At 42.3% G+C, this 20,443-nt stretch overlaps 1 protein-coding gene across 1 annotated transcript; it reads left to right on the top strand.

Annotated features, from left to right (window-relative positions):
- Nucleotides 1-431: 431 nt before the first annotated feature.
- LOC143639738 (uncharacterized) lies at nt 432-20,153 on the top strand. Its single transcript, XM_077107777.1, has 7 exons — nt 432-484; nt 2,089-2,119; nt 16,797-16,923; nt 17,104-17,164; nt 18,008-18,121; nt 18,176-19,448; nt 20,037-20,153. Exons 1-7 carry the CDS (start codon nt 432-434, stop codon nt 20,151-20,153), a joined length of 1,776 nt encoding a protein of 591 aa, XP_076963892.1.
- The last annotated feature ends 290 nt before the right edge of the window (nt 20,154-20,443 follow it).

Genomic DNA, 20,443 nt, shown 5'->3' with positions numbered 1-20,443 from the left:
ATAATTTGAAATAAGACTTCAATTGTGTATTGTCCACTACATATAAATGTGTGTATTTTCTGCTAATGTACTATCATAGAGGAGATTTTTTTTCCTGCTCTTGCTGAAACAAGATTGGAAATTGTCTACCTGGATTGGCATTCAGCATAACAATTTCAATATATTAAATTTGTCTTCTAATATTGTTAATTTATAATTTATGTACATCCAAAACAGGAAAAAAATTGTTGAGTAATGGATCTAATCAAAAGCAGTACAATTTGTGTTTTCTTCCCCACATTGTATAATTTAACCATTATCAATTATCTTTCTTTCAATTTAGAGAAATCATTACAGAATTCAGCAGAGAACTCATTAGAAATATTAAACTCTTCATTTTTGATGTCACATTTCAAACTAATGCTTTTTTGTGAAGGCTGAATGCTAAGCGAATGAACATCAATGAGGACTCAGAGTTGCCAGCAGAGTTCAAGGGTGAGGGCAGGTAAGATATAATATGGACAGGCCAGGGTTCAGTCTGATGAGCCACATTAGATACATGGAGGGCCTACTACTATCTTCCCCATGCTCAGCACACAATCCAGTAACATTCTGCATAGCCACTGCTCCTTGCATATCCACAATGTATGTCAAATTACTCTTTACATTCTGCCTGCCACTTCTCATACATTTACTGAAATGAGTGAGGGAAAGTGAGCACTTATACACTAAGATTTTCAGTCACACTTAGCACATATTACTAGATGATCTTAAAAATATTTAATTTGAGAAAAATAGATTATTTTCCCAAGGTTTTCTAGAATATTTCTAACTAGAAAAGTTTTGGTATAAATTTCTGATGAATCATTAAAAAATAAAAATTTTATTATGCAAAATTCACAATTCTCCAAAAGTAATTTATATTCTAATAATATGTAATTCATAGTATAAATGAAATTCATATCATCCAGGTTTTTAAACTTTAAAAAGAAGCAACACACACACACACACACACACACACACACACACATATGGATATTTGGCAGTTTTGAGTATCCAAACCACAGACGTGCAACTATGAGGCAAATTTTTCACCTCTAAGGTATACTCCTGGATGTAAATTTAAGTACAAACTCATCAACAGTATTCATAGATTCTCACAAAGAAGTGTTCAGGAACAAGAAAGAAAACCAGCTTCTCACAAGTCTGTTCTCACCTCTTGCACTGTTTTACACCCAAGAGAGAACCTTTCCAAATAAAACCAGACAATGGCTCGCATTTACCAGCAAGGCCTTTAAGGATTTCTTTGCAGAGTGGAATATTAAACATACCACTAGTATTCCTTACAGCCATCAGCAGCAAGGAATAGTGAAAAGGGCCCACAATGAGCTGAAGGCTGCCATTTGAAAACAAAAGGAGGGAGACAGCACCTCCTCACCGTCTCCCCATGGTATTCTTTTTTTTTTTAAAGAGAGAGTGAGAGAGGAGAGAGAGAGAGAGAGAGAGAGAGAGAAATTTTTAATATTTATTTTTTAGTTATCGGCGGACACAACATCTTTGTTTTGTACGTGGTGCTGAGAATTGAACCCGGGCCGCACGCGTGCCAGGCGAGCACGCTACCACTTGAGCCACATCCCCAGCCCTCCCCATGGTATTCTTGAGACTATCCTCTTTACTCTGAATTTATTAACAGTGCCTAAAGATGATGACTGCACACCTAGCTTCAAACATTGGCCCCTTGATTGGGCCTTTTCATTAACACTTAGTACAATATAAAGACTCCTTCACCAATTATTGGTAGAAGCCTTCACCACTCATGAAGTCAGATAGGCGGTTTGCTTGTGTCTTCCCAGAAAAAAATCCACAGCAAATCTGGGCCCCAGCCTGGCATATCTGACCCTAGATGTCTACCCAACATGATGGCCTGCTGCACAATATAAGGAGAGAGGAAGCAAAAATTCAAGACGGCATGAGGACTCCAGAAAGAGAAATATCACAGGATCACATGGGGTGATATAAAAGGACTAATTCATCAGGACAAAAATATTGGAGAAAGCCAGGATCGTGGTTCTAATTCTCCTGGGCAAGTTTTTTTCTACTTTTATGCAGAGCTGTAACCATCGAGAGTGCCGTGGCCCAGGTAAATTGGGCCCTTGTCACTAGACCACCCCTTTTTGCTGTGGCTAATTGGGAAGGGGCTTTACCTAAGCTCTTTCTCTAAAAACTCCAACTCATTGACCCTGAGTTATCCATCCAGGAGGTGACTGTAACCTGGAATGCCAGCATTTGCAAACCTACTCTGCCCATCTGTATCTCTGTAGTAGACAAAGAAACCTATAATCCAATCAGAAGGGCTAAATCATCACAGTGAGGAAATATTCAAAAACAAACTACAACCAGAAAAAAGTGAAAATAGAAGAAAAATTTATAAAGGATATTGAACACTGAGCAATAATATTTGTAGAAAAGAGAGGAAATAAATTATTAATGGAATCAGTTCAAAGTGTTTACCATCTGAAGTCAGGCATGACAATATTAAAGGAGTTTTGAGATTATGGGAAGGTTGTCAAGATATTTTACTATTCATAATGTGCAAGGAAAGACAATTTGTCCATGAGATTGTTGAGAGGCAAAAGGACCAGAGGTACTGTGGATTTCAGGTTCTCTCCAATAAACTGAAAGGATCAGGGAATTTTCAAAATAGAATATTGAAGCTAACTAGAATGTCATTTACACAGAGCCTAAAGTAAATATTTTTAAAGCCTCCAAGTTTAAGTTCCCAGGACATTTTTAAAAATTATTTATTCCTTCTGCTTTGTTATATATCACAGCAGAATGCATTTCAGTTCCCAGTTCACATAGAGTATAAATTTTTATGACTCTGGTTGTACATAAAGTAGTGTCACACCATTTGTGTCTTTACACATGTCCTTAGGGTAATGATGCCCATTTTATTTCACCATTTTTCTTACCCCCATGCCCCTCCATTTTCATGTATCCCCTTTGCCCTATCTAAAGTTCTGCCATTCCTCCCATGCTCTTCACCATCCCCATTGTGGATCAGCATCCTTATATCAGAAAAAAACATCTGAATTTTGTTTTTTTGGGAAATTGGCTTACTTCATTTAGCATAATATTCTCCATCTGCACCCATCTATCTGCAAATGTCCTAATTTTATTCTCTTTTTATGCTGAATAATATTCCATTGTGTATAAACATACCACAGTTTCTTAATCCTCTCATCTTGAAGAGCATCTAGCCTGGTTTCACAAATTAGCTCTTATAAATTTTGCTGCTATAAACATTGGTATGGCTGTGTCACTCTAATATAATGTTTTAAAATCCTTTGTGTATAAACCCCAGAGTGGGGGCTGGGGATGTGGCTCAAGCGGTAGTGCACCTGCCTGGCATGCATGCGGCCCGGGTTTGATCCTCAGCACCACATACAAAACAAAGATGTTGTGTCTGCCGGTAACTAAAAAAAAATAAATGTTGAAATTCTCTCTCTCTCTCCCTCTCACTCTCTCTTAAAAAAAAAAATTAAAAAAAATAAATTCCGGAGAGGAATCCTGGGTCAAATGGTGGCTCGATTCCCAGTTTGACAAGGAATCTCCATAGAGTTATCCATATTGGTTGCACCAACCTGCTCTTTTTTCATCAATATATGACTGTCTCATTTTCCCCAGATCCTTGCCAGCACATAATGTGTTTTGTGTTTTTAAAAGCTGCCATTTTGACTGGAGTGAAAGAAAATTTTAAACTAATTTTGATCTCTAAGAATCTTTTAAAAATAAGCTGTGTTTCTCAAGAAAGAGAATAGTGAAGGAAGAAGATGTGAGCTAAAGGGACTCAGGGTCAACCAGGAACCAGACAGGGCTGGGATCTGATTGGCTGTGCCTTTTTTGTGGAGGGGCGCCAAGTCAGAGCAGGCTTCTTAGACTAACATCACTCCAGGCTAGGGTACATCCTGATGGGTTGGTTTTCCTTCCTGAGGTGTAGATCCTCAGGCAGTAGCTGCTCTCTGGATGTTACACTCTCAGGTCTCATTGTAGTGAAATGTATCTGTGTAGGATCTAATTGGAGGCCACATTCTCTCTGCTCTGTAGAAGAACAGGTTATTTCCCACCCACACATGGGCCACCGCCCCTAATGCTATTCACCTCCTGATGACAGGTGGCTGACTCAAACTGTTGTCCTAAGTCATCTCTCTATGATCCTTGTCCTTCCTGTGCAACATGCATTTCCTGACCCTGATCTTTGAGCCAGAGGACTCCTGAGTCTGCCAACGGGGAGGGGTCTGCTGTGGTTTGAGATCCAGTGGTCCAGCTTGACCTGACTTTGCTCTTTTTTTTAGAGAGAGAGAGAGAGAGAGAGAGAGAGAGAGAGAGAGAGAGAGAGAGAGAGAGAATTTTTTAAATATTTATTTTTTAGTTATCGGCGGACACAACATCTTTGTTTGTATGTGGTGCTGAGAATCGATCCTGGGCCACACGCATGCCAGGCAAGCATGCTACTGCTTGAGCCACATCCCCAACCCCTGTCTTTGCTCTTTGTTCTCTGAAGAGTCCCCTGGGAGACCCTCATTCTTACAACCAATTCAGAGCCCTGGTTCCACAAGGGGATGGGCAGAGGCCAGCAGGCCATGAAGGAGCATCAGTGGTTGCTGAGCCCCTTCCCCAGTAGCTGGGCATCCTGCACAACCTGTGCAAACATGGCTGCAGCCTTGCCATGGCCCTTTCACCCTGTGCTGGTGTGACACAGAAGACCAAGGGCAGTGACCAACTGTGTGGAAAGAGCTGGAGCTTGGTCCAAACAGCTCCTTATTCTGTCCTCAGGCATTCTTTGCATGATGACCAGTGATTCCCCACATCAGCACTTAAAGTCACAATGCACAATCCACACTGAATGAAATGCACCCTCAGGGGCCACTCTGAGCACCCAGCAAAGAGACCAGAACTTCCTGCAATTAGAGGCTTAGACAAAAGACTCTGATCAATCCTGAAGGAGACCACTTTGCAAACAGAAGGAGCTTCCAAATTGCACAGACTTGAAAGAGTAGAAGAGGAAAGCCCCACAGGACCAAGCTGACTCTGATAAGACATGGCACGTGACAAGAAATCAAATCCTTGCTTATGGCTTTCAGAAGCAACAAAGGCTCCACCCTCTGAACCCCATCCCTTCCCCAAAGCCCTTAATTCTTAACACCATCACTTTTCGGGTACAGATTTCAATATAAGAATTTTTGGGGGAGTCCCATACTCAGGTCATTGCAATGGCCAGAGGGATGGTGTGTCACTGTATTAGTCTTCCTGGACTGCTGTAACTAAACACCCAAGCTGAGGCTTGTAGACCACAGAACCTGACTGCTTATCAATGACCTCATGTCAGTCACCACCTGTAGCCACCTCCACCTTTGCCTGAAGGCCAAATCCAACATCAATTCAGTGGATCTTGGGATAAGAAGAGAAATAGCAGCTGGCCAACCCTAGGAGCCCTACTTCCTTACCAACTCCCATGCTTTGTGGAACAGAACGCCAGCATATTGGGCCAGCGCTTTCCCCTGTCTCCAGCCCACTTCATCATCTCTGAGATCTTCAGCATCCTCTGGGCTGGGTCATCCCCTTCAGGCCCAACCACACACTTGACACTGTTGGCTTTGTAGCCCAAGTCCCCACAGAGGCTCCAAGTTCTTAACCCATAAGTGTCAAGGTATCAATTCTGCAAATGTATCAACAAAATTATATTTTTAAATTATTATTAATAGAGGTAGTAGTACCAGGGATTGAACCATGGGTGCTTTAGCACCGAGCTCCATACCCATTTTTAGATTTAGTTTGAGACAGACTCTAAGTTGTTTAGGGCCTTGCTAAGTTGCTGAGCCTGACTCCCAAGGTGCAATCCTCTTTCTTCAGCCTCCTGAGTCACTAGATTTACCGGTGTGCACCACTACACCTGACTTCAACATGATTATTGACATTGTGCATCAAAATAGGCTGGAAATCATAATGTAGAGCTTATGTTTTATTGCATTATGATTTAACTGTTTTTAGATAACAATGTTCTCTGTTATGTGCTGTGTCGAACTTTCTCAACTTCTCCTATCTAAGCAACCTCCCTTAAATACCTCTCCACATGGAAGCAGCTCTCTCTGACCCTAGAGCATTTGTAACCCAGGATCATGCTCAGTACATTTGATATTCTACCCACCAGCACCCAACATACTTACTTTCTGAGGACCCAAGGTCTCCTTAATAAACATAGTCTTGTCTGCTGCAGTGGTGTATGCCTATAATCCGAGCTGCTTGGGAGGCTGTGACAGGCAGATTGCAATTTGGAGGCCAGTCTCAGCAACTTAGTGAGGCTCTGAGCAACTCTGCAAACCTTGTCTCTATTAGGATATTAAAAAGGCTGGGCATGTTACTCTGTGATTTAGCACACTGAGTTGAATCTCTAGTACCAAAAATAATAATAATAATAATAATAATAATAATAATAATAAATAAATAAATAAATAAATAAAATAAAAATGTAGTAGAAACAACCCAGAAAATGCACCGGGCTGTTAATTTAGGATGTTCGCAGGTGAGATTTGTGAAATGCATTCTGAACGTACAGAATTTGGGATTTCTGGATGTAACCCCATCTGTAAGTCCAGTGCCTATGGAAACGTGAATATTCAAATTTCCAAATTAAAAGAAAGACCTTTCCTCCACCTCCAGCACCCTCTCCTGATTCCAACTCTGACTTGAGGCAGATAAGCCTCCTGCATGCATTTTCAATTAATATTCACTCCCCAAGGATTTAGGGGAGCCTCGCAATACAGGAAGCTCTAGTTTTTTTTTTTTTTTGGTAAAAATACAGAACTGATTTGGAATATTGAAAACAGATTATCTGTTGCAGCAGAAGAACCAGGGTCCTGCTGAGAGCACCATCACACTGATCTCCAGTAAGAAGACACTTGGCCTCGTGTCCCCATGGCTTAGCATGCAGATACCCCAGGCCCTGAGTGCATCCATGGAGCCTGGAGTAAAGCACCCTAGAGATTGCAAAGGCGGAGCCTGGTAGAGCTGAACACTCACTGATTCTCTGAGGCGGGTTACGCATCACAAAACTCTTGGTGGTGAGAAACTGATGTGACTCCATTTTTGAAAAACTAGCCTCTACCTCAGAGCAGGACCTGTCCAAGGGAGGGGTGACTCTTGATCTTGGAAAACCCACAGAGCATTCCTAGGCAGGGAGAGAGCTATGTGCTGAGTTGTTTGTCTATTAATAATAGAGATCTGCAGTGCCAGGTGTCTCTGACTCAGCAATGCTACTTCCTGGAAAGACCAAACCATGTTTTTGGCCTACACCTTGACCCTGAAACCCATAGAAAACCACTAGCAACAGCCAATCAGCAAAATACAGGGAAAATAACTGGAATGCCAGGTGACCCTTCTCCCCAAGTAGTCTCAGTGATCCATAACATGTAAGGAAACCATGTAGTTTGGCGGGGCACACTCTTGCAACTCCTCTTGGCCCCACCTCTTGAACTCACCAATCACCCCTACCCAACTTGTTCCTGCCAGGGAATGTGCTAATCAATGTTAAGGGTTGTTGTTTGATTTTCCCATGGTGTGAAAAGATTTGTGTGTGATTTTGTGTCATGTAGAGTATCTCCCCCCAAACCTATAAAATCTCACTGAACAAAAAACCAGGACTCACTCCCTGGGACGGCTGTCTTGGAAATGGTTGTGAATCCAGCTAGAGCTTGCAGTGAAGACTCCTGTGTGATTGCATCAGATTTGGCTCCTGGAGGTGTATGGGGACCCAGGAATCTGGTATAACAGTGGGAATAAAAAATAAACCCCCCCACCACCGTACTCAAGCCCCACCCAGTTAAAAAGCTCCAGAAGCCACAAACTCACTAGGCAGCCAGAAAGGAGAACCTGTCCCCAAGGGCACCGCCCAGGTCAGAGTTTGCAGGTTAATTGGATTTAGCCAGCAGCGCGGGTGGAACCAGGACTGAGATGCCAGCAGAGTTTGGGGTGGATTGTGGACCCTGGTTGGGGGACAAGATCCTGCAGCAGCACCAGCCGCAGCCTTGGGATCCCCAGAGCAGAGGGGCGCTCGGCAAGTCAGGCCTCACTCAGGCCCGGGGAGGGGTCTAGCGACGGCCCCTGGGAATGAAGTGGTGGTGTCCTGAGACCCAGAATCACCTAAACCCAGCCCCGGGCGCCTTCTCTGCTTGGCCTGGAGAGCAGTGCTGGGGTGGGGCACAGATGGAGGTGGAGGGCCAAGCAGGAGGAGGGGGCTCAGCCCGAGCAGAAGGGGGAACTGGGTCGAGCTGCGGAAACTGCGCCTGAGGGTATGTTCTTTCTAGGGCTTGTGGCTTTGCTTGAAAATGTTGGTACATCTGAATCCTTGACAAGGAAACAATACACTGGAGGGGAACTTCCTCCTGAGAGACAAAATGAGGTCAGTCTGTGCAGTAGAGGGACATGTGTCAATCGGGCAAGTGAGTGTGAGCTCACAGACATGAGCCCACAGATGCCTGAAGCCTAAGTCCAACAGATAATACTAAATCCTACATACACTTTTCCCTTTCTTTACATGCCTATGATTATCCTTCTACAAACCTCAAAGTCCTTGTCAGCACCTGAAGACAGCATAAGGACAGGGTTTCCTTGGCTTCCTGGTGAAGCTGCACTGGTCAACGTTTCTTTCCTGCTTTGCATCATGACCTTTTCTGTTTGATTTTGGGGCAAACACCTGACCAGACCTGTGGGATCCCTAGACTCAGGTCTCTGCATGAGACTTCCTAACAGTCAAAGTAGAACATCTACACTAAGCACGAGGCACCCATTTTATTTCCACCGCACATTGCTGCCCTAGAGGACTGCCTTCCTTCCTCCCCCACCCTCTCTGCTGGGGATGGAACCCTGAGCATCAGAGCCAACCCCAATTGCTTTTTTTCATAGCTCAGGCTGCCTCCTCAAAGCAACAGAGGCCAGGAGGTGATGAGAATTACTAAAATAGTCTTCAAATTGTTCTCATTTTTAGATAGTATGTATGGGTCATACATATGATATCTTTAAATAGTGTTTCAGAAATGTGGAGACTGTGTCTTTCTAAGTTGCTTGAGGTCGCATCAGCTGAAAAAAACAATATATATGTTATATAGTTCTTTCATTTTCTTTGAGGTACTGGGGAATAAACCCAGTGGGGCTTGACCTGGACCTCTGAGCTACATCCCCACCTTTTTCATTTTATTTTAAGAGAGGGTCTCACTGACCTTGGGCTCCTCCAGCCTCAGCCTCCCCCAGAAGCTATGGTTTGTTTTTGTGTTGAGGATAAACCCAGGGCCCCACCATGATGGGAGAGCACTCTATGGCTGTTGCACACATACAGCAGAGCCACATGGCACCTCCATCCCAGAGGCTAAGCCAAGGCTTCCCACCTGGATTAGTTCCCAGCACAGCGGGAAGCTCCGCCTGAAAAGGGCTGGTGCCAAGAATCTGCCATTAACCCAATTTCAGCCAGTGATTGGATGACGTTAGCTGTCAGTCACGATGCAGAGGCGGGTCTGGAGGCCATCCATCCGGGATGCTGGGGGAACTGTCCAATCAGTGCGCAGAGGGAGGGGAAGGGCGGGCTTCTGCAATCTCTCGGGCTTTTCTTCCTCAGCGACTGGGCTACTCCTTCTCTGGCGCCTGAGTTCTCTCCTCAGTGAACCAGGTGATTCTCGCTCCCTGTGAACCCCAGGATCTTGGGTGATTGGAGGTTCCTCAGAGAACCCCAGTTCACCACGGAAGCCAAAAATGGTGAGTATGTGTCCAGGATTGAAGGTGCCGGGTGAGCACCTGCCTTGGGACCCAGCACGTTGGTGAGCTAAGGAGGGTGGTGGAGTCCGCTTTGGCGGTTGGCCCTGTCCCCTGGTTCCCTGGGTTTTGAAGGGTGGCTCAGGTCCCTGGTGTCCCCTTTGCTCCCTACTGGTGGCCCACACCGACTCTTCCCAACGTGGAGGAAGCAGGGCCACAAATGCACCTTCCTTCTCCCAGGGGAGCTCCTCCAGAGGCTGCTGTTTGTCCTCCAGATTGCAGGCGCCTCCTGCCTTCTAAAAGTCACCTTCCCTCCACCTCACAGCTCGGCCAGACGTTCGTTCTTCCCACTCGGTCCAAATGGACACCTTCTGCTAATTTTCATTATCACTTAGTGAAATATTGGAAAGAATCTTTCTTCCTTCTTTCCTCCCTCCCTCCCTCCCTCCTTTCCTCCCTCCCTCCGCAGCCTTAACTTGGGATCCTCCTGCTTCAGCCTCCCACATATCTGGAATGACAGCCTGTGCCACTGTCCCTGGCAAGAAGGACAATTTTGAAAGCATTTGTTTTCTATTTGTGAATATTATACTTGAGGGGAAAGAATAATCACTTAACACTTCCTTGTGTTTGGTCAAAATAACTGCCTTAAAGGGAATAAGGAGGTTGTTTATAGATCCCAGGGATATGGAATCGTGGGCTTCATCAATAGAGTATAACTGCTCCTTTTTCTGATAGTCCATGATGTAGAGTCACCCCAGTCATGTAGTCACGTAAGCACACAGGGTAATAATGATGTAGGGACAAAGGAGGCAAGGCACTGAAGATAGCCAGAAACTGTTTTATCTTGCTGCAGCCAGTCTCAGAGGGCACAGCTTTTGCTGTAATCAATCAATCAATCCCCTGAACCCTGAGTTCAGGTGGTTTTAGGGTTTTATACTCATTGTGTAAGAGGAGTTGCTCAGAAGTTCACATTGTAATACTGAGACTTTCAAATAACTCTCAGACCACACAGTCTCATTCCAGTTAAGCCTTTATTGCTGGCTCTTGGCAGACACTCTGCTCTCAAAAGAATGAGATGGTCAGAGTGGTGCCCCTGCCTTCAGTTGGCTCCATATTTAAGCACAAAAACCACAAAAGGGACATTTGGGGTTCAGGCAATGCAAGCAAGGTTGAAAGTTGTGGTCAGTTAGTCTCCAGTTGGCACCATAGATCATTCTGTGTTCTTGGGGGATTTTCATGAATAAAAGAATACAAACTGCCCCAGTCATGACTTTTTTGTGTGTCATGGCTAAGTTCAGAAAATGGAGTCACCGTAGTCAAGTTGTCACATCACACACATAAAAGCAGCTTTTTCTTTCTCTGTTCTGACCAAGATAACCCTTCAAGGACAGCACCTGATAAGGGGAGAGCTTCTTCTCTCCTTTCTTTCCTCCCTCACCAGCTGTTTCCATGAAGCCTAGTTGGTAAGTTCTTTGTGAAGCCGAGCTCAAGGCCAGAGGCCTTGTTTGCACATTTCTACAAACTACTATACTGGATACAAGTGTGTAAAAAACTAGTAAGGGGAGTTCGAGTCCAGCACTTGGAGTGCTAATTTCTTTCAGACTACTGGCTCAGTAAAATAGGGCAACATAAAAATAGGAAGTTTGTCTACACTGAACTTTTTGGTGGACACTGTTTTGTTGACAGTCCTAAAATTAGCCATGGTGAAGATTTCTGGAGAAACCCAGTTAAGATTTTCTGTGAAAAAGGGGATGCCAGTACAATAATGTCTGAATCATTTTCAGTCCTTCATCCCCAGCTCTTTTCTGTCTTTTTTTTTCCAAAGACAGAGAGAGAGAGAGAGAAAGAGAGAGTGAGAGAGAATTTTAATATTTATTTTTTTGTTTTCAGTGGACACGACATCTTTGTATGTGGCACTGAGGATCGAACCTGGGCCGCATACATGCCAGGCGAGCGTGTTACCGCTTAAGCCACATCCCCAGCCCCCCAGCTCTTTTCAATATGATTTTCAGAAAGGATCTGGGTATTTTTCCCAGCCTGACCTGAAAATTGTGATCCTCCTGCCTCAGCTTCCAAAACTGTTGAGATTAAAGGCATTGACAACCCCAACTGCAGAAAATAGTTCATTTTAACCCAAATATTAATGACTATTATAAGGTACATGGATTCAAGTTACCCTGAATGATGTGTGTGTCCCTCCCTGGAAGAGATTACATAATTACATCAATTCTTTCTTTCTTTCTTTTTTCTTTTTTTCTTTTTTTTTTTAATATACCAGGGATTGAACGCAGGGCTACATCCTTAAACACTGAGCTACATCCCCAGCCCTTTTTATATAGTATTTTCACATATGATCTCACTAAATTCCTTATGGTCTCACTAAGTTGCTGAGGCTGCCTTTGAATTTAGCAATCCTCCTACCTTAGCTTCTCAAGCTGCTGGGATTACAGTTGCGTGCCACTGTATCTGGCCTACATGAACTTTACAAAAGAAACTGTATCACTGCATTAACCAATTGCATTGGTAGGAACATCAGATTGTTGGGGTACAGAAAAAATAAAATTTTTTCTGTATGTCTGTTATTGCATTCTGAGCTCTGGTAGATTTTGGAGATGTCTGGTAAGGTTAGGGATATAATCTGAGAAATTTTGAGATTGTGGTCTGATACAGAAATTAAGATGATTGGCTATTGAAGGGCTTAAGTTAGCCCAAAATAATTTTTGTTCTCCATAGAGAACCCTGCCTTTCTACCCTCATGGTGGTCTAGTTAGCTCAAATCAAGTACTCTGAAGGTTCTTTGATGTAGATGCAACTGTATAGAGAACTTGAGTTCACAGCTGTAAAAATCTTGTGCTTCTCCTTACCTTCCTTAGGTGTAGACACCATGTCAGATTTCTTGGGCAGAGTTTCCCTTTGGACACTTCACAGGGTCCCATGTCCTTCCTCAGTTACTATCCTCTCCTGGAGCTGCCACAAAGTGCCCACAGCTGCTCTGTGCCCTGCAGGGTGAACAGAACTTCAGGCCCTGGGCCAGCTCCTCCTAGGGGACAACCTGAGATGTGGAGTGCAGCCTCTCAGGGAAGCTGCTGGGGCTCTGGGCTGAGGAATCTCCTGGAACAGGCCTCATTTAGACAGCTACTTTGGTCCCTGGGACAATGACCCTGGATGCTTTCAGGGAGCAAGACCAGGAGGTAGTATGTTCCTGCTGTCATTGACCTTCCCTGCCCCTTGAGCCTGACACATGTATTCTCCCTCAGCCACAAAGCTTTCTGTGCATCACTTTGAAATGATGTGCTCACTTATCTGAGGCCCAGGTTTATTTATTGAGAACCAAATGGGATGGACTGTTATTAAATAGGCAAGAGAGAAGTGGATTTTAAAAAGTTTAGTTACATTTCCATTGTTACAAATCCCAACTTACAGCCAGGTACAGTGGTGCTCACCTGTGATCCTTCTTGCTCCAGAGGTTGATACAGGAGTGTTGCAAATTTGAGGACAGCCTTAGGAACTTATCCAGCTCTTATGCAGCCTGGTGAGACTGCATCTCAAACTAAAATATACAAATGACTGGATGACTGGGGATGTGGCTCAGTAGTAAAATGTCTCTGGGTTTAATCGTGGGGTACCAACCCCCCCAAAAAAAAGAAAGAAAAAAAAGAAAAAGAAAAGTCTTAATTACCTAATTTACCTTTTGCTACCCTTGAGTATGTATAGAAAGTCTGTAAGATTCAATCTTGTCTTTTCCGTGATTTCAAATTGAAATCCAACTCTAGATTCCAAAATGCCATGTAAGATCCAGAGAAACTCTGTCTTGCATTTTTGCTGAAGAATTTGAGTCCAATTCTGTAAAAATAATGGTGGATAAATTTATGAATGTGATTTCATGAAAACTAGTTTGTGTCCTTCACAAGGTGATGAATTTGACAAAAGGATGACAGTTTTTCACTGTTGTTGTCTGGACTTGGCAGGTTCATGTTAACTGTGTGGTTTTTTGGTATCAGGAATAGAGCCCAGAGGTGCTTAACCACCAGCCCCTTTTAGATTCTTTGTTTTGAGACAGAGTCTTGCTACATTGCCTCTGCACTCAGACTCCTGAACCGCTGGGTTACAGGTGTGCACCATCACTCCTGTCTTCATTGTAAATTTTAAGGACAATTTTGGCAATACCTGAAGTACCCAATTATGATGATTTAATCACTGAATATCAGTGAAATAGTAAATGACACTTGTTTTCTGGAAAGGAGCCATATGTCTGTGTAAATAAGGGTGCCGATCCCTTCAAGAACACTCCCGGTATGTCACCTGATTCCTGTTTCCTCCTGAGTGCCTCCTCGTAGGGCCACCCCTTTGGGAGCTGGCCTTTTGGCTTATGAAATTTGGGTGCAACATAAATGCTCTCTCTACTCTGTCGTGTACAATGTTTTGGCTGATCTTAGGTATAGGGCACTATTTCCAATTTTTTGAAAAGTATTTTTTGTTGTTGCTGTAGTTGGAGAAAATACCTATTTATTTATTTTTATGTGGTGCTGAGGATCAAACCTAGGGCCTCTCATGTGCTAGGCAAGCACTCTACTGCTGAGCTGGAATCCCAACCCTACTATTTCCATTTTTAGATGTAGTTTTCCTTAAGTTTACCCCCAAAATACAGTAAACCATGCCCTAAATTTCCAGAATTTCCTGAAATTCTCAGTGCTTTCTCAGAGAGTGTCGATTATGGGAACATTCAATCTCCTTTGTGAGAAAGTGTGTTGTCTTTTCATTGATTTTGTTGTATTTTATGCCTCTAATTGTGTAACTTTTATATTATAATAATTATTTTTATCTGTCATAACGTGTATTTTTTTTGTGTATGTGTGTGTGTGTGTGTGTGTGTGTGTGTGTGTGTGTGTGTGTAGGACTGCTGGAGATTGATCTGAGGGAAGGCCCAATACATGCTTGGCAAGTTTTCTACTACCGAGCTACTTTCCAGTCCAAGAGAATTAGTATTGTAGACTGTTGTTTATTTATTTGCTTACTTTTGAGTGGTGGGGATTGACGCCATGGACTTGTTCATGCTTAGTTATCCTCCAGAAATGAATTTCAATTTGTGAGCAGTGTTCTGGAGGTGGGCAGGTGTTTTACTGGGGAGTAAACCTACAGGCACTTGACCACTGAGCACATTCTCAGCCCTTCTTCTTATGTATTTATTATTTCTTTTTATTTTCTTTTTTTAATATTTTGTATAGTTGTAGATGGACAGAATATATTTATTTTATTTGTTTATTTTTCTGTGTTGCTGAAATCATATCCAGTACCTCAAACATGCTAGCAAGTGCTCTGCCACTCAAGTACAATCCCAGACCCCTTTTTAATTTTTGGTGAAGACCAGTCTCTCTAAATTTCTGATTGTCTTGCTGAGTTGCTGAGACTGGCCTCCAACTTGCAATTTCCCTGCCTTGACCTCCCTTGACCTTTCTAGTGGCTAAATTACAGGTGCACACCACCACACCAGCTGTTGGAATGACTATTTTTAAAAAAAAAATACTTATTTTAAATTTGCAGTTGGACACAATACCTTTATTTTAGTTATTTATTTTTATGTGGTGCTGAGGATTGAACCCACGGTATTGCATGTGCTAGTTCGGTGCTCTACCACTGAGTCACAACCCCAGCCCCTGGGGTATGTTTTTGGTTTTTGAGTGTGGTTCTCTGTCAGAGGCAGGGACATTTTCTTTTTGCCTGTTCCATCACTGTGAAGACATCATAAGCATGCTTACAGATATGAATGGTGGCCTGTTTCACACCCAGACTGTGTGGGATAGTTCAGGAATCTAGGCTACAAACTTGTTGCTTTACCACACTCTGGAAGAACTTCTGCCTTAGGTTTCTTTGCAACAACATTGCCACAGGCATGATGAATCTCTTTCACAACAGACAACCATTGCATATGTGGCCCAACCTTGGTCAAAATGTCCTTGAGCAGAACATTGGTATGTGTCTCATGACTATATATTATGGTAGTGAACTGCCTGCTGTTAAGAAGAGTTTGACAGTCATTGGACATTCATTGTTCCCATGAGACTTAGAAAAGTCGTGCCTGCTGGTTATTATGAAGATTATTTTGAGAGTTATAAAACTTTGTAAGGCTGTTGTTTGGACAAGGTGATATTTTTGGGTCATTGAGTTATTTCTAAGACATGTGCCATCTTTCACTTACCCCTTTCTGGTTTGACAGTAACCACAGGAAATTATAAAATTGTTGTGTGTATTAATAAATAAATTAATCAAATAGAGAATTCATGTTTGTTTTGGTCATTTAATACTAAGCTAGTTGACTACATTTGTTCTGGAGTAAAGCACCTGCAAACTTCTAGTTGTTCTCAGTGTAATCACAGAGGATGAGGTCAATCTCCAGAAAATGCATTGTGACAACCTGTGTGAAAGGTTGTCTAAATGTTTTCTGTGAAGGAATATCCTTAGTGACCCCATGCCCAGAGAATGTGGGTGGGGGCTGGTTCTAGGCATTTCTTTAAGTATGGAACAATAGACTTTCAGAGGAAACAAGACATTAGTAAATACCATGTTGTCTATATTAACTTTGTAGGTACAGGGAGCCACTGTAATTGGCAGAATCTTAGTTTCATGATTCCTGCAATTTCCTACTCATCACCTTTCTTTTCTAAACATAAGTACTATCAAAAGTGCTTATATTAGCTATGTACCGCACAACACATTTCTAGGACATGTAATAGAGATGCAACCAATAAAGAAGTTAGGAGTAATCTGTGAGCCTATCTTACTTCCTGTGAACTCACCAAAGAAAAGGTATAAAACACTATGATGTTTGCGTTCTGAGTAGCCGATTTCTAGTGTTGGAATGCCTGGAAGAGGTTGAGTACAGTAAAGTTTTGATGGTCCAAATCGTGGAATTAATCGAGAGGCCAGGGAATCATGTGAACATCATGCATGTTGAGTATAGATTTCTCATGCTGTCAATCTCTCCTGGCCTCCCCTATACATTTGGTGGAATATTTTAGATCTCAGTGACCTTTGAGGATGTGGCTGTGAACTTCACCCAGGAGGAGTGGGCTTTGCTGGATCCTTCCCAGAAGAACCTTTACAGAAATGTGATGCTGGAAGTCCTCAGAAACATGTCTTCTATAGGTAATAATGATGTTTTAAAAATTAATCAAATAGAGAACTCATGTTTATTTTGGTCATTTATGTAGAAGGTGAAAAGGGAATCAGTTGGTGAATTAATGCAGCATAAATAGCATGTATCATTTGGCAAAGCATTGTTAGCTCCTAAATATTCATAAAGATTGTTCTGTTCTCTCATTTTAGGAAACAAGTGGGAAGACAAGACCACTGAAGTTCAGATTGAAAACTCTGGGAGCAATGTAAGGTAACTGTACTCACAAGAGGAGTCCATGAGGGGGTCTGAGAACTGTCATGTAAAATTTAAAGGAAACCAATGAAAGAAGTATGCATAATTTGAGAAGTATTTATTCTTATAGTGCTTTTTACCAGAAATATATACTTAGCTGTAACAGATATTCAGTCTTTTCAAAGTATTTGATATGCAAAAAGTACTATGAAATTGCATATGTGAATATCACTATTTGGATAATAGCCATAGAGAAGCTGTGTTGCAAAGGATTGTTTGCTTTCAATTTTCTTATTTTTAGGCAAGTTGAACAAGTCAGAAAACTTAGCCTTTACCTGATGTTGGTAGTAATGTAAAGGTCTATCAATAAATAGAAAATTGTGAATGAATCAAGCATTGGTTATGTGCTGGTCACTTCTTCAAAGAAGTCATGGTAAACTTCCAAGGCACAGAAGCATTTGGGGAAACCTTCAAATCATTCCAATTCGTTAATTGAACAAAGAAAAATTTTAATAGAGTAAATCCGTGTGACTTCATTATGTGTGCAAAAGACTTCTTATATCCTTCATTCCTTCATAGGCAGATCAAATCTCACTCTGGACACAAATCCTACAAGCCTGAGGAATGTGAAGAGAAGCCATGTGAATTTAAGCAATATAAGAAATTTCGGGTTTCTCCCAAAAATGTTCACACACAAATGTTAATACAAACTGAAGATGGACCTTATGGATGTACAGTACCTGGGAAAGTCATCAGTCATTCCAGTGACATTCAAAGGCATGGAGATACTCATACTGGGTGTCAACCCTATGAATATCAGCAATGTGGTGAGGCCTCGTCTCCTCCCACAGGTGTTCCAAGACACATGAGAACACACAGTGAATGTAAACGTTTTCAATGTGAGGTATGTGGGAAAGCCTTTTGTTTCTCCTCTTTATTAAGAAGACATGAAAGAACTCATGCGGGAGAGAAAGTGTATGAATGTAAACGAGGTAGTCAGACCTGTATTTCATACACAAGTCTTCAAAGGCACATGGGGAATGAACATTTCAAATGTAAGGTATGTGGGAAAGACTTTCCTTATCCTAGTTTACTTAGAATACATCAGAGAATGCATACTGGAGAGAAGCCCTATGGATGTAAGCAGTGTGGAAAAGCCTTCACTCAGTCCTCTGGCCTTCACTCACATGAAAAAATTCATACTGGAGAGAAGCCCTATGCATGTAAGCAGTGTGGCAAAGCCTTTGCTACATCTCATCAGCTTCAAATACATGGAAGAATACACACCAGAGAAAAGCCCTATGAATGTCAACAGTGTGGAAAAGCCTTTACTAATGCCTCCTGCCTTCAGAAGCATGAACGAACTCATACTGGAGAGAAGCCCTATGCATGTAAGCAGTGTGGCAAAGCCTTTGCTAGGTCCAGTGACCTTCAGAGACATGGAATAGTACATACTGGAGAGAAGCCCTATGCATGTAAGCAGTGTGGCAAAGGCTTTGCTAGATCCACTAATCTTCACAGACATGGAAGAATACATATTGGAGAGAAGCCCTATGAATGTAAGCAGTGTGGCAAAGCCTTTTCTACATCCAGTTCTCTTCAGATTCATGAAAGAATGCATACTGGAGAAAAGCCCTATGAATGTAAGCAGTGTGGCAAAGCCTTTGCTACATTCAGTTACCTTCAGTCACATGAAAAAACTCATACTGGGGAGAAGCCCTATAAATGTGAGCAGTGTGGAAAAGTCTTTTCTACATCTAGTAACCTAAAGATTCATGGAAGAAGACATACTAGAGAGAAATGCTCTGAATGTCAACAATGTGGAAAAGTCTTCACTACTGCCTCTGGCCTTCAGAAACATGAACGATCTCATACTGGAGAGAAGCCCTATGAATGTAAGCAGTGTGGGAAAGCCTTCACTCAGTCCTCTAACCTTCACTCACATGAAAAAACTCATACTGGAGCGAAGCCCTATGATTGTAAGCAGTGTGGCAAAGCCTTTGCTACATCCAGTTACCTTCAGATTCATGGAAGAATGCACACTGGAGAGAAGCCCTATGAATGTAAGCACTGTGGCAAAGCCTTTGCTAGATCCAGTCACCTTCACTCACATGAAAAAACTCATACTGGACAGAAGCCTTATGATTGTAAGCAGTGTGGCAAAGCCTTTTCTAGATCCAGTTACCTTCAGATTCATGGAAGAATGCACACTGGAGAGAAGCCCTATGAATGTAAGCAGTGTGGCAAAGCCTTTGCTACATCCCCTATGCTTCACAGGCATGGAAGAATACATAGCAGAGAAAAGCGCTATGAATAACAACAATGAGGAAAATCTATTGCCACATCCTGTCTGCTTCACACACGTTAAAAACAGATACTGCAGAGAAAACGTATGCATGAAAACAATTGGTAAACTTTGCTGTTATTACTGTTTCACTCATATACATGTAGGAAGTTACTGGAGAAAAATCCTTTGAATGTAAAACCTGGTAAATTAATATTTCATGTCATCCTCAAAGACAAGGAAGGACTCACACTGCTGAAAATGTGTGTGTGTGTGTGTGTGTGTGTGTGTGTGTGTGTGTGTGTGTGAGAAAGAGAGAGAGAGACAGACAGACTCTGGGGATTTAGTCTGGTTGTGCTCTACCACTTAGCTACATTCCAGTTACTTTTTATTTTGAGACAGGGACTTGCTGCATTTCTTAGGATCTTCCTAAGGTGCTGAGGCTAGCCTCCAACATTGATCCTTCAGAATCAGCCTCTCAAGTCTCAGGAATTAAAGGCATACACCACCACTTCCAACTGAGTAACTCTTTAAGTGTATTAAATTATCACAAATTATTCCATTTTCCCTATTGCCTTCAAAGCCATTTTATTCACATTGAAAAACAAACCCTCTGAATGTAAGCAGTGTGGCAACACCTTTGCTACATCCCATCAGCTTTATAAACATGGAAGAATACATACCAGAGAAAAGCTCTGGAATACATACCAGAATACAAAGTAGAGAAAAGCTATATCCTGTCAGCTTCCCCTCCAGCCCTGTTTTCTTCTCATATATGAAAACACAGAGAGAAGCCCTGTGAGTGTGAGAAATGTGGGAAATCTAGTTTTCTCAGTCTTTTCCTAAGGCCTCAGAAGATTCTTTTGGAATAAAAAGAATAAAACCTATGCAAAAAAAAAAAAATAAGTTATTGAGCTGTTCTAGTTTTGTTCAATTGTATGAAAGGACTCATACTGTAGAAAATGCTGAGGATAAGCCATGTGAGGCAGTATTCAGCTTTCAGAGTTTACTCC

The sequence above is a fragment of the Callospermophilus lateralis genome, chromosome Y, assembly GCF_048772815.1.
Source record: "Callospermophilus lateralis isolate mCalLat2 chromosome Y, mCalLat2.hap1, whole genome shotgun sequence".
NCBI lineage: Eukaryota > Metazoa > Chordata > Mammalia > Rodentia > Sciuridae > Callospermophilus > Callospermophilus lateralis.
The sequence above is the reverse complement of the archived record's forward strand: the minus strand, read 5'-3'. Positions and strand labels throughout refer to the sequence as shown.